Source organism: Suillus plorans (assembly GCF_016647745.1).
Source record: "Suillus plorans strain S12 chromosome Unknown HD556scaffold_15, whole genome shotgun sequence".
NCBI classification, from domain to species: Eukaryota; Fungi; Basidiomycota; class Agaricomycetes; order Boletales; family Suillaceae; genus Suillus; species Suillus plorans.
In genome coordinates this window covers 438,159-451,011 of record NW_024537399.1, presented here as the reverse complement: position 1 = coordinate 451,011, position 12,853 = coordinate 438,159, and the positions used below count along the sequence as shown (strand labels likewise).

At 50.3% G+C, this 12,853-nt stretch overlaps 5 protein-coding genes across 5 annotated transcripts; 1 reads left to right on the top strand and 4 right to left on the bottom strand.

Annotated features, from left to right (window-relative positions):
- Nucleotides 1-1,750: 1,750 nt before the first annotated feature.
- Nucleotides 1,751-4,170, bottom strand: HD556DRAFT_1233138 (uncharacterized protein; the record flags this gene model as incomplete). The annotated part of the gene is made up of 6 exons (XM_041297571.1): nt 1,751-1,916; nt 1,995-2,674; nt 2,725-3,083; nt 3,120-3,283; nt 3,374-3,712; nt 3,764-4,170. The coding sequence occupies 6 exons, from the start codon at nt 4,168-4,170 to the stop codon at nt 1,751-1,753; spliced, it is 2,115 nt and encodes a 704-aa protein (XP_041162772.1).
- Nucleotides 4,171-4,423: 253 nt separating this feature from the next.
- Nucleotides 4,424-4,807, top strand: HD556DRAFT_1440778 (uncharacterized protein; the record flags this gene model as incomplete). The annotated part of the gene is made up of 1 exon (XM_041306171.1): nt 4,424-4,807. One exon carries the CDS (start codon nt 4,424-4,426, stop codon nt 4,805-4,807), a length of 384 nt encoding a protein of 127 aa, XP_041162771.1.
- A 123-nt stretch (nt 4,808-4,930) lies between these two features.
- On the bottom strand, nt 4,931-5,521 carry HD556DRAFT_1233115 (uncharacterized protein; the record flags this gene model as incomplete). The annotated part of the gene is made up of 3 exons (XM_041297567.1): nt 4,931-5,012; nt 5,062-5,150; nt 5,201-5,521. The coding sequence occupies 3 exons, from the start codon at nt 5,519-5,521 to the stop codon at nt 4,931-4,933; spliced, it is 492 nt and encodes a 163-aa protein (XP_041162770.1).
- Nucleotides 5,522-6,492: 971 nt separating this feature from the next.
- On the bottom strand, nt 6,493-6,945 carry HD556DRAFT_1212640 (mitogen-activated protein kinase; the record flags this gene model as incomplete). Its single annotated transcript, XM_041296597.1, has 4 exons — nt 6,493-6,551; nt 6,603-6,663; nt 6,713-6,778; nt 6,832-6,945. Coding segments are annotated over 4 exons (300 nt in total), but the record flags the coding sequence as incomplete, so codon positions are not given.
- Nucleotides 6,946-9,745: 2,800 nt separating this feature from the next.
- HD556DRAFT_1440775 (uncharacterized protein) lies at nt 9,746-11,793 on the bottom strand (the record flags this gene model as incomplete). The annotated part of the gene is made up of 4 exons (XM_041306170.1): nt 9,746-10,314; nt 10,384-10,783; nt 10,836-11,603; nt 11,659-11,793. The coding sequence occupies 4 exons, from the start codon at nt 11,791-11,793 to the stop codon at nt 9,746-9,748; spliced, it is 1,872 nt and encodes a 623-aa protein (XP_041162768.1).
- Between the last annotated feature and the right edge of the window lie 1,060 nt (nt 11,794-12,853).

Sequence of the window (12,853 nt, the reverse complement as noted above, 5' to 3'; positions counted from 1 at the left end):
CATGTTGCGGCATTCATAATTGCCATGAACCCCTTGCCAATAATCGCAATAGATTCTGTCCTGACCATCTCCTAACACACCTCTGTATCTGTGCAATAGTGAACTGCGAGCGCAGTGTCACACCCTCGACTAGGACATGCGATGACCCCACACACCAGGCTATCGAGAAAGCGTACACCCAACGTGGCCAGGCACGCTTTCAGCTTCAGGAACGCCTTCAGCGTGCATATGTAGCTTGCCCACGAACTCCGATACCAGTGATGTCACGATTGCTGACCTTGAGGCTGATGATCCCTTGGAAGAGGAGTTTGAAGTCCCAGTTGTTGTTGGTAAGGGATCTGTGGAGACAGCAAAGCAAACTAAGCCAAGGAAACTTTGCGCAAAGTTTGGTCGTAACCGTACCCACAATGAACAGTTGATAATTGCGCCATGTGGGATGATTCTCGCATGTGAGACATTTTATAGAGCAGAGGGTGTCACAAGTGTTGTGGTAAGGCAAATGCTTCTCACTCGCGATTGCAGACTAACTATGAGCGGATAGGAGATGATCAAGAGGGTATTTCGCGATGAGAGCATCAAGCCCAGCCATGTCTTTTACGACAACAATTGCACCTTGTCTTACCATGTTCGGAACGACCCTTACTTCAAAAGCATAGGCCTATCTGTCGATGTGTTTCATTTCCAGTGCAAGCATTCCATCGAAGATGCATGGTGTCAGGAACACTGCAACCCCGCCCACTTTGACGAGCTGCAGGATGTCAGCGGAAACTGGCTATTCAACTCCTCCATCGCAGAGCAGACAAATGTCTGGTTTGGGGGATATCACTCAATATGCCACGAGATGCTCGTGGACAGATACGTCTTCTTCTTAGATGAGATGATCCTTCAGAAGAATCGGCTCACGAAAGCAAAGCTACATGCAGAGGGGAGACGCCCTGGCAACTGGCCACTAGTAGAGTAAACAATTTGTTACTTGTCTTTATCATGCTCTTCTACAATATATAACCAACATGTCTTCATCTAACACGTGTCCAAATACCAATAGTGCCAGCAACATTTCTAATTAACGACACCAATACCACTGCGAACGCCGCACCCAGTTTTGGCTAAGATAGTCTGGGTGGTATGGCCCAGGGAAGGGGTTATACACCGCATAGGTGTCACCCAGCGCACCCATCAACTCGTTGCTGCCTTGCCGGTCAAAGTTGCCCAGCGGCATGATTTCTTACCCCTCTTATGGAGGAGACAGTATTCATAATATTATATTGTAGGTGTAGCTAGCTATATTTTCTTTGTTAACACGATTACTTTTGTCGAGCGTTTTACGACGGTTTTACGGTCACGTGATGCGTTCACGTGACTTTTGGATTCCGGCGCCCAGTTCCTTTTTCTGCGAGCAGCGACACGCGCGTCGTTTCTCGTTGTTGGTTGTTCTCGTTTTCAAACGCTCTCGACTTTCCGAGCGCTTGGGCTCGAACGGATTGGACGAACGAATAAAATAATACATGAATCCGACTTTTTAAAACAACATTATAACAAAGCAAAACGACGGATACAAAGGGCAAAGACTACAACAGCTGCGGTGTGACAAAAACGATCTAGGGATACAATTGTTGAGTTGCGGGGACAAACCGAGCACGCGGGGAGTGATGGTGCATAAAATACAATGCGAAAAAGATCGAAATGAGGGGGAAAATGAGAGTGTATGAACGTGTGTGGTTCGTGAATCGTGGATGTGGGGGTATAGCCTTCAGCGGGAGGAGGATGCTCGGACTTCTGGGCGGCCGTTCTTGCTTGCTCGACCGGTGATTTCTCCGCGTCCCTCACGCTGGCGCTGGATGGCATCGAAAAGTGGCTTGACACCGCGGGTGGCCTCAGGGTATGCTTCCAGAAAAACTTGATGGTCCCGCTGCAGCCTGTTTGAGGAAGTGTTTGAGTTGCAAACAATCGGGTGCCGCTTCTGAACCTGCCGAAACGGCGTGAAGGCCACTCACCGGTAGAACTCAATAGCAATCACCTTGCGGATGTTCCGCTTCACGCCAGTGATTGTACGCATAGGGCCAGTGTACCACTCCTCTGGCCAATCTTTCAGTCCCTTGCCGCCAATGGATGCTGCAGGATCCTCCCACTGCTTTACAGCAGCTAGCCATGCCTCTTGTCCACGCGGGAGGTCTGGGATTCCGATGCCGGGGATGGGAGCTGTCTTTTTTGCCGCACTGCGGCTATGCTGATGGCAGTCAGAGGGAGGCACCTGCAGCGCGGGGATGATGCGAGGAAAGGGAGAAGAAGCCGAGTCTACAGGAACCGGGCTGGGTATCGAAGAAGTTTCTGTGCTGCTCAGCAAAGAGGGTGGATTGGTGGCCTGATGGCACACGGTTGGTTGGACCGAGATTGGAGGTTGTGAAGGTGACGGCAAGAGTGAGGGATAAGGGGATGAGGCCGGAGAAAGAGTTAGTTTGTCTAGTACTTCCTCGACTTTACCAGACAGGCGGTTCAGTTCGCGATCGAATGACATCTTGAGTTCGCGTGTTTCCGCTGCGGTGATGGGTGCTGTCAAAATGTGGTCGCCGTTGAAGCTTTTGTCGCCTTCCCGAGGAATTGGGCACAGCGCGTCCCGGTGATTTTTCTCATATTGGGTGAGCTCGTCCAGAAGGTACCGTATCAGCGTATCAACCTGTCCAAGTTGGGAATCAGTTCATGTTACAGATTAGCAGGCCAACTCACGCTTTCGCCTGCAGCCCACGCACCCCACCAACGTATTGTAGATAGTGACCAGCGCTCTCCGAGGGGTGCAAACATAAACCGATACCTCGCACCACCTCGGCGGAAGCAATGGCTGGTGTACCTGGCTGTCAGCCCAGCCTCGGCGCAAATCCAGGTCAGTGTCTTCATGACAGCGTCGTAGGACAGCTCGTCGGAAGGGTAGACGACACCATTTGCACCGACGCGCGGAAAGATGTACTCTTCAGGTTGCAAGGGCCGTTGGAGAAGTACCTCCTCCAGGAAACTCACCCAAGCTCGCAGGTGTGTGAACATACAGATTTCGGGGGTCTTCGGCTGAGCGTAGACCTCATACTCATGACCTGGTAGTTACAGAGTCAGCGCCCTCATCCGGCAACCCAATCGAAAATAGATACCTTCGAGTGCACCATCAATTTCCCCCTTCCGCTGCCAGCCTTTACGGTTGACGAGGCTCACGAGGTCGAAGGGAATGCCATAAGGTGGGTGTCCCTGGCAGTTCCAAACAATGTCTTTCCGCTTGATCTTCGTCAGTTCAAAATTCCTGTGGTGAATGAGTGCATGCATCAGTCCAGTCAGTCTGAGTCCCTGAGGCGATGAGGGCAAAGTGGCCCGAATTTGAAACCTAGCGTACCGTGTCCAGATTGTGATTCCCGTTGTTGAGAATGCGCGCACCATGAGGTGCCGCTGGGCCAGAATCACATCAGCCACGTCAAGGGTTGACCTGCCTTCAACAGACTGGCGAACGTGGCTGACAATTCCATCTGGACACTGGCTATAGGACCAGGCCATGAGTTTCTGCATGTCCTCGATGGTCATGGCCGACACGTGATTTCTGCTTCCACCTTCGGCACCCTCGTTGTTCTTGAGGACTTCCATCATATCCTGTGCAGCCGCAGACAAGGCTGGGTTTCCTGTGACCACCCCAGTGCCCTCATTGCAGTGATAGGGACCACGGTAAGTCTCGCCCTTGCTGTGGAGTCCTGAGGCCTCGAACACATGCACAGAAATAGACGAGACGTACGCGTTCTTCCACATGTCCTTGAACGCGGAAAAGATGCCCCACGTTGTGCTCAAACTCCGTCCCTCCGTCAATCCCTTCTGGACAAGGAACAGCTCGAGTGCTGATGCCGAGTATCTGTTAGGGATGATGTCGAACGCGCGACTGTATGCATCGATATCAGACTCGCCATCAGCTTGAGAGTGAGTGCCCTCTGCTTGGGTAGTTCTCTTCTGCTCAACAACGACCGCGAGAAACCGTCGGCCCCGTTCAAGATGGCCGGCGTACTGCGATCGAGTCCCTTTTGCCTTCAGCAGTGTTTGTCGTGCTTCTTCGCGCTGTTCCTGAAGAGCTGAGGTCGAGGCAGTAGCTGCCTTCTGTCCTGGTTTATTTACGGCCGCCGCGATTTTCTTTGTTGTGCCCCGTGCCATTGGTTTAAATTACAATATAGTATAGAGTATGATTAGGATAAATATGATCGAGCGGATGAGAAGGAGGTGTTGTACGAGCGGGGTGTCACGCTCTAGATATGAATTATAGGAGTCAGTACATATAGAAGTTCAAACACTTAGAGGGGCTTCTGGCTGCATCTTCGCCTTTTTCCACAGCATCAAACAACAGCGCCGGTTTGCACTCGTCACATCGTATGAACTACACACTGACACACACCTCTCTACAGCCACAATGCTCCAGCTCACGTTCTTCAAAGACAGCACAAGAGGACAACAGCCCAGCAGCCATTCTACTACAACAGCTTCAGGCGCGTCCACCATTCATAGCGACGTACATGAGGGTGACATCACACACTTTGCCCAGGTTGGCTTCGACGCCTTAGTCCAATCGCTTGCGGTCCAGCAAGGGTTTCAGGCGGATGTCATCAGGACCGTTTACAAGTACCTCTCAAGCTATGAGAAAACGGTTGAGGTCATTGAGGCGATGAGGGAGGCAGCCGAGGTGCACGCCGTTGCTGAGATTCTAAGCAGGACAGAGGACGATGACGTTGAGGACGACAGCATTATGGATGATAGCGTCAAGGAAGACAGTGTCAAATCGGAGGAGGAGGAATAGGTGTATTGCCAAGGGGCCATAACTTAAGAGAGTCACTATTTACGTGGAAGCATCTGTAGCAAGAGATCATGTTTGAGATCTGAGGTCCATGTTATAATCAAGCAGTTGACAATAGTAGTGTGATCAAGGAGATGCTGCCCATGGTGAGACGGAATGATCGCTCATGATGCCTCGTATCCGATTGTATACTGCGGCAGGGAATTGTCTTGACAGAAGTCAGTTTCAACCATACGAGCCAGGGGATATGGATGTACCTTTCCTGTAGCCGTGCCAGCAGTGCGACCGCTCTGTCGCGATAGCCATTACCTAGCTCTGCACAGAACATAGCTTCCCACGTAGATGGCTGGAAAGCAGGGTGAATTCTCATCCACGTGTATTTGCTGTAATACTTACCTCATGGTACGACAGGGATGGCGATGGGGATGTACGCTGATTGGAGCCTTCATGAGGAACATGGTTACCTGAGGCTGCGACGCCGCTGGGAGGATCCACCAAGTTCTCAAATATTCTTCGAGCTTCTTCAACGTCCCTGGCGGCAGCATAGCCCTTAATCAGGAGATTGGCGATGTACGCCGTCATATGTACACCAGACGACTTCAATTTCTCCATGTAACTGGGTGCAAGAGCCATCTGCTTGTTGGTGACGAGCATATTGATGAGGGATTCATAGGCGACAGCATCAGGTGTTGGGATAGAGTCGAAGGTAATATGCATCGATGAGCAGCTGAAACGCACATTAAAGATGAGCAGATAATACAATTAAATAACATACCTTGTATGTGTGCGCAGAAGGCTTGACACCGGCGAGAAGAAGCTGATCGTAATAATGGAGCACTCTCTCACGATCAGGTTTTGTGTGCGCATACAGTTGCATCATCATATTGTAGGGTGGGATGCGAGGCTTGAAGTTGGGCTGTGCAGACATCTCCAAGAACAACTGCTCGGCAGACTGAGCATCACTGACACGTGCGCAAGCAGCTATGACGGCGCCGTATGTGATTGAGGATGGGCGGATACCAGGCGTAGCCTTCATCTGCTGGAACAGCTCGAGTGCGAAGTCAGCCTTGCGCGCTTTGGCCAGCTTGGAGATGATCATGTTGTATAGGTAGACATTCGGTGTGCATCCAAGCATCCAAGCATCACTGAAGAGAGCCATGGCATTCAAGGTGTCATCTGTGGTGTCCTTGACACATTCTATGAGAGATCCGTAGGCTATGGTAGTAATCGTCTGCGCACTTAAATATGAAGTACAGGCATCGGGAACAAAGCGGATAGCAAAACACAATGGAAGTGCATTGTCACCACCTCCTTGATGTGTTCCATTTGGAGATCCGAACACTTCGTTATTGATGACAAAAGCTCCTTGTATTCTGGACTTGTTTTGAAGTAGTTTAGCTGTGCTGGTTGGTCGCACAGAATCCCCGTAGAGGTGCTGCTTCCGATGGACAGACGTACTGCTGACGCAGATCTGCAGAACGAGATAGGCATTTCGAGACAAGGTAGCAATGTTTCATGGCTTACCTCGTATCTGAGCTTCGGGAGCATTGTCCAACTTGGACAAGGCCAATCGCTAGGTGTATCACTTCGTAGGGTGTACTAAAGGCACTGACTGCGGTTTCACTAGCAGAAAGCACGAGCTTCTCTGCGAGGGGTATACTGTATGGTCTTGGGGCGGGACAGAAGGATACCATCTCTTCGTAGAGGAGTTCTTTGAGCTGTTCACGGCTGATATCATCCTTGTGTACTGCCGAATATGGTAAATATGCATGCGCGCTTATCAAACCTGAGTACCTACAGTCGAATTCAAAGAACTCCAGGTCGAGCGGTGGTGCAACTGGTTCATCATCGGGATCGTGCTGAATCACTGGTAAGCTTGTGCGTTCGAGGAGTAAGAAGTACACATACGTATGCTTCGAGGTATGGGTGAGCCAAAGCCTCTTCGACTGTTATGTGTTTCTTAGGATCAAATGTCTAAGAGAAATGTTTGAGCTACCACTCAAATAAATGAGAATATCGTGACTTACGAGAGTTTTCGTCAAGAAATCTACAGCCAAAGTATTGGCCTTGGGGAAGATTTGCGCAAACAGCCGGCATTTGCGGAAAGGAAGAGCTCGAATATAATCGCGTGATCTGCGTGTGGTAGTGGTGTCAGGTGAATGCTCTCCCGAAGAGAGGTGATCCCTGTCTGGAGACAAGTAGTGGATCCCAATGCTAGTGAAGGGCTGAGACTGTATGCGGGAGTGTGGCCACGCGAAAGGTGACGAGCTGGTCGAGTTGGAGGAGAATAGTCTTATGGAAATGCTTGAAGGACTCGTTGGATTTGAGCTGCTTGTTCAAAGTGCTGATGAAGAGCACTACAATTTGTTAGGAATGCAGGTCAAACATGCAACACATCGGGACTCACGAGTGACAATGTCGAAAACAACACGCGGGGGTGGCGTCGCAACCACCAGTTGTCCGCTTTGGATCCTGCGAGCCATGTGCAGTGGATGCGCAACTGCTGTCCGGCACCCAAGCCGATGATAGTGCCATTCTTGGTGTATGAGACACTGTTAGACTGTGTGTACTTGACTGCGAGGGTCACAGCGATGAGATCCGTCAGTGCTTGCGTTGGGACCTATGGAACAGTTACGATTTGTGTATTACAAAGAGAGTAAAGACATACGTCTTTGTTCTTGGTGACAAGGTTTTCGAATAGCTTGGCGTCAATTTTGACGTCGTTTCAGCGCTGCTGGAGGCTGAGGCCATATACTTGGCGTGTCTTGATATCTGAGGGCTTGTATGACGGGTCCATCTTTTGGTAGTGTGAGCAAACATAATCGAGCTGTGTAATCGAGCAAACGTACCAGTTGATATTTTGGGACGGTTCTCTACATATGCAATGTATACCGTCAGACCGCCCATAAGCACTAGAATGACGAGGAGGAATATGAATTGGGTTGTGAGATGGGAGGCATGATTCCATATTGTGGCCTGAAATACACGATGAAGCGGAAAGTATGGGTGCCCTGCTTCACTTGAGGTGAGTGCAAGAGCATCGGCCTTTGCAGGATGCGTATAAAGCACCCCGACGCATCAAGCACTCGTTGATCCCCAAGTGAAGCATCAGCACTTCAGCAGTGTAGTACCCAAAATAAAATAAAATAGAGGTTTCCCAGGGCAACCTCGGTGCCCAGGGACTGAGCTGTGCAAGTTAACAGCGGACGTTCACGGATCAGCGCCTGAGCAACTGAAAGTGTCCGCGTACATCTGGGAGTGAGGCTGAGAGCAGCGGCTGCATGATGAAGATAGTATTAGTGCAGGACAAAGAGCAGTACAACCAAAGAAAGGCTATGGGGAACACCACAGATCTAGCTCAGATCTTGAAGCATGGTGCACCAAATCTAGCTCAGATCCACCCAAAGGGCCCGAGCCATGGTTACAGACAAGACCACATCGGCGTTGAGCCAACCGTGTGGCTGGATGAAGACGAAGAGCGGTGTGATTGTGTAATGTGACAAACGGTCACACTGCCTTGTTAGGGCAGCGCCCCTGGTCTGAGAGTGAGGCAGCGCATTGTAAGTGGCAAGTGGCAAGTTGGCAACATTATACATACCTGTAGGAACATTCAGAGTAGCAGAGGTAGTGGTGTAAATGTGAGGCTAAAGTCAAAGCAAGATTTTGAAGGGAAGGGAACCAGAAATGCAATTTTCGCTGCGCTGCGCGCAGCATTTTACAAGAAAAGAACGGTAAAGTGCCCGCCACACTTTATTTTACGGGTGGCTGAGAGCTCCAGCAGTAGAATTGTACTGCTTGAACAGTACAGGCGGGCGCACTCGATCAATTTCGCGGCTCGCCATCAATCAAGCCAATTGTAACACTTATATTACACAGTGAGCGTATATACAACTATACATTAACAAAACATGGATAACGCCGTCTTCCTGCGTGTCCGCACAACGAATTTCGACAGAATCACGTCGCAACAGCGCGAAGGTTGTTGGGACATGACGTGGAAACATAAGGAGCTCAGCGGGCTCCGTTGTGGGGTGCTTTCAGTGCTTGCAAGTGGCGTGGGTCCCCTGGATGCAGGCATTCGCAATGCGAAGACGACAAAACGGGAGTTGCAGATCGGCGCGTTGAAACCGAGGACGCGTTATCATAGTGTAAGTGTTACTGGTAGGTGAGACGCGCCGGGTCGCAGATTTGTCAGCGAGGTCACGTGCTTTGGTGTTTTACGCGCCTGTGGTAAAATGAGGCAATAAAACCAACTTTCCTTGGGCCACTTAGAGGGGGCCAGCGCGCCCCCAAAACTGTTCGTGTTAAGAGTTCTGCCTCAGAGGTAAGTTAGCTATACCTATACCACAGGGTATTGAAAATGTTTTCTTCGGTTAACAAAGAAAACATTTTCAATACCCTGTGGTATAGGTATAGCTAACTTACCTCTGAGGCAGAACTCTTAACATGAACAGTTTTGGGGGCGCGCTGGCCCCCTCTAAGTGGCTCAAGGAAACTATAAGAGGAGTAAGAAATCGCGCTGCTAGGTAGCTCTGACATGCTGTTCTACAATATATAATCTTATGAATGCTCTCTCTCTTCCATAAGAGGAGTAAGAAACTGTGCTGCGTTTGCACTGGTGCCGGCGTTGTTATTAGAAATGTTGCTGGCATTATTGGTATTTGGAGACGTGTTAGATGAAGACGTGTTAGAACCCACAAAGCTTCAATTGATAGTGTAACCATGAGTACATCCACAAGTTATTGACAATACCAGTAAGGGAACCATAAGATGGTGACAACGGCACAACGAATGAAAAGGAATAAGAAAATAGACATAGAATAGTGCCTGTGTTCACCCTTGCAGTCTTCCAAGGCGCTTCTTGGCGGCCTTCACATCTGCGCCAGGCAATGGATTTGCCTTCATGAATGCTGAATATGAGCCTGGATCACTCTTGCCTGCTCATATAAACATGGTTCTTGAAGATGCCGGTGCTTGGTCCCATCGTTTCCGATGCTCTGAGAAGGTCGAGGGACGGAAGTGTACACCCCCTCCGAATGCCAGTGAGAACGCAGCGTGAGAACACAGTCCGACTCTGCGGGATTTGTCGTATTTCTTGAAGCCATCTGCGATTTCACATGCATAGAAGCTGGTAGGCCAGCGCCTGACATTGTCAAAGGCATCAACATCAACAGCATCCTCAGGAGAGTGACCTGAAGACAGTGATGAACACTCAGATACAGTAGAGGGGTCGCTCAGGCTGCCGCTGTCCGATGATGCACTGTGGCTACTGTCCGACGACAGTGAACAATGTCGACTTGGATGTGGCACATGTTGATGGGGAGTGATGTTGATGTCGACCTCGGAGCCAGAATCGGAAAATAGCTCAATCACGTCCTGCAAATTAGCGTCCACAGCGTGTTCATGTTTTATTGCCAGTGGAGGCGAGTTTGGTATTGAGAATGACCGACGTGGTGTCAGAAGTGTGCGCTCATGTTTGATGATCAATGCAGGCGAGTATGGACGAACAGCTGAGGAGCCAGCAGTGTTTGTGCACACACGGCGAGCGTTGCCTCACAGTGAGTGACCTGAATGCTTACGCTTCCGCATATCTTCTGGATCCTCTGAATCGGAGGCTGCGATGCTAGCAGCCCTAAGCTGTGTGCGTGTGTTGGACAGACGAACGGCAGCGCGCTCAGCTTTGAGATTGGTGCGAATATTGGGAACAACATGAAGAGAGTTGCTTTCGAAGATGTTGTCGAACTCGGGAGTGATTGTAACACCTATGGTCCGCATGTACACTTGACGGCTGTCGAGCATGAGCGCGTGCCCTTGCTGGACTGTCGACCATCGGCTCCTCGACGCATTGAAGTATTGGACTTGAGCCTCTGCGTCGTCTCCAGAGCACAGCCCAAGCACACGAAGTACTTGTGCAGTCACCTTGAATTGCGGCAGGGTGATGCCTTCTTGAAATTCGCACATGGTCACCTCTGCACCGTCCTAAAGCTGCTCTTAAGACACGTAACAGAAACCCATACTTCGGAAAACACACCTTTGACCATCCATAGACTTCCACAGTATTCTTCATGCGATGCTCGAGATTATGCTGCTCGGCAGCTTGGTGCGCCGTTGCCTTCAACTGCTGTTCTTGTTCAGCATAGCGCTGAGTGAAAACAGGTGGGAGTTGCGATGGGTAACGAGGGTTGGCATGTATGTCAACCTCTGATGGAGGCAGTGCCCGATCTTTACCCTTGTTTGAGGGGTACGAACGTCCCTCTGAAGAAGCGTGGGCAATGGCGGGAGTAGGCACCTGTGAAGGGGTATAGGTGGCACCAGAAGAAGTAGGCAGCTGTGAAGGGGTGTGGGCGACAGCGGAAGAAGTAGGCACCTGCATGTTGAGTGAGATCGTGGGGCTAGGAGCAGGGGCCGAGTGTACTGCTGAAGGGCCAGCCTTGGCAGGTTGGGATGGTGGCACTCGAAGGACAGGGTCAATTGCCATGTTTCGCTGACTTTCGGCAGGGGTGGGCTTGTGGGTCTTCGAAGAACACCCACCAAAGGCAACACAATGCTTGCGACAACACAAGTTTTCGCAATCTGGTGCGATCCATGTGAACTTACATCCAGGTACAGCGCACAGGCGTGGTTGAGAGGACGCGTCACCAACTGGCGGTGGTGGTGGTGGTCCAGGCTGGGTTGGCATAGGCTGGGTTGGCATAGCGGTACTGTGGGGAAGGACTGGTGATTGTGTGGGGGATGATCTGGGTGAGCCCCAGTGGAAGTACTGGCATGATTGGTTGTCTGAGGAGCGTTTACATCGGCACTGAATTCTCAGTAGTTAGCGCAATGAAACTATAGACATAAATAGATATACATACTACCGCATACCAACGACCTTGATTGCCCTTTGAATTGTCTTTGCAAACCTGCCATTCGGCAGGTTCGGAACATGATTGACATATAGCGACCCATTCGGGCCGGATGAAGGGTGTCGTAGGAGGAACAGACGACATGAATACTATTGCAGCGTGATACAAAGAACTAATAGAGGGAGCGTGTTGAAGGTAAGCATTTAGAGTTGTACACTGAATGAAGTCCGTCAGCACCAGTGCACCATGGAGCAAAGACCAGTGCAACTTACATGGTGCCAATACATACCGCTTATTAATATGCAGGGCGGGTGAGGAGAAGATGGAGGTAAGGACAAAGCGTCATAGTAGTCATGTCACGGACTTTGTCTATTACTAATCGTGGGAAAGAATTCGGCACGAACACGAATGGGGTGAACCGGGGCGAAAAGTCGAAGACTGAGACTTTCTGTCTCAAGCGGTCCTGCTCAAAGTATTTCTCAACTCTTGAATCGTCCGCATCCGGTGACTCCTATGCCTACACGTACTGCCGCTGGAGGACATCCGGATGATTTCGGAGGTAATCTGGATGATGATCCGGACGATGACGACGAAAATGACGGACTAAACCCACAAGACCGCATCATGCTCCGGCTTTCCGAAGCCATTGACAATCTCGCATGCAACAACCGTCGTCCCATCTTGTCCGAAGATTCCAAAGTCAAGATCCGTGAACCCGATACTTTCGATGGCACTGAGCCTCGGAAGCTTCGTGCATTCTTCGTCCAATGTGAGCTTCATTTCCAAAGCAAACCCAAGTCTTTCCGTACCGGACGGGCTAAAGTCAACTTCGCCCAATCCTACCTTAAGGGTATGGCACTCGAGTGGTTCGAACCGGACCTCCTATCTGACGAGGACAATGATCGTCCGGATTGGATGGATGATTACTCCGCGTTCATGTTAGAACTACAAACCAATTTCGGACCTCACGATCCGTCCGGTGACGCGGAACAACAACTCGAACAACTTCACATGTGTGATGGACAACACATTAATAAATATGTTGTTGAGTTTCAGCGTCTTGCTTCACAAGTCCGTGGCTGGGGTGACGGTGCCCTAAGACACCAATTCTATAACGGACTTCCGGCTCGTATCAAAGATGAAATCAGTCGCATGGGTAAGCCTTCTACCCTTTCCGAATACAAGACCCTTGCCCAGACTATCA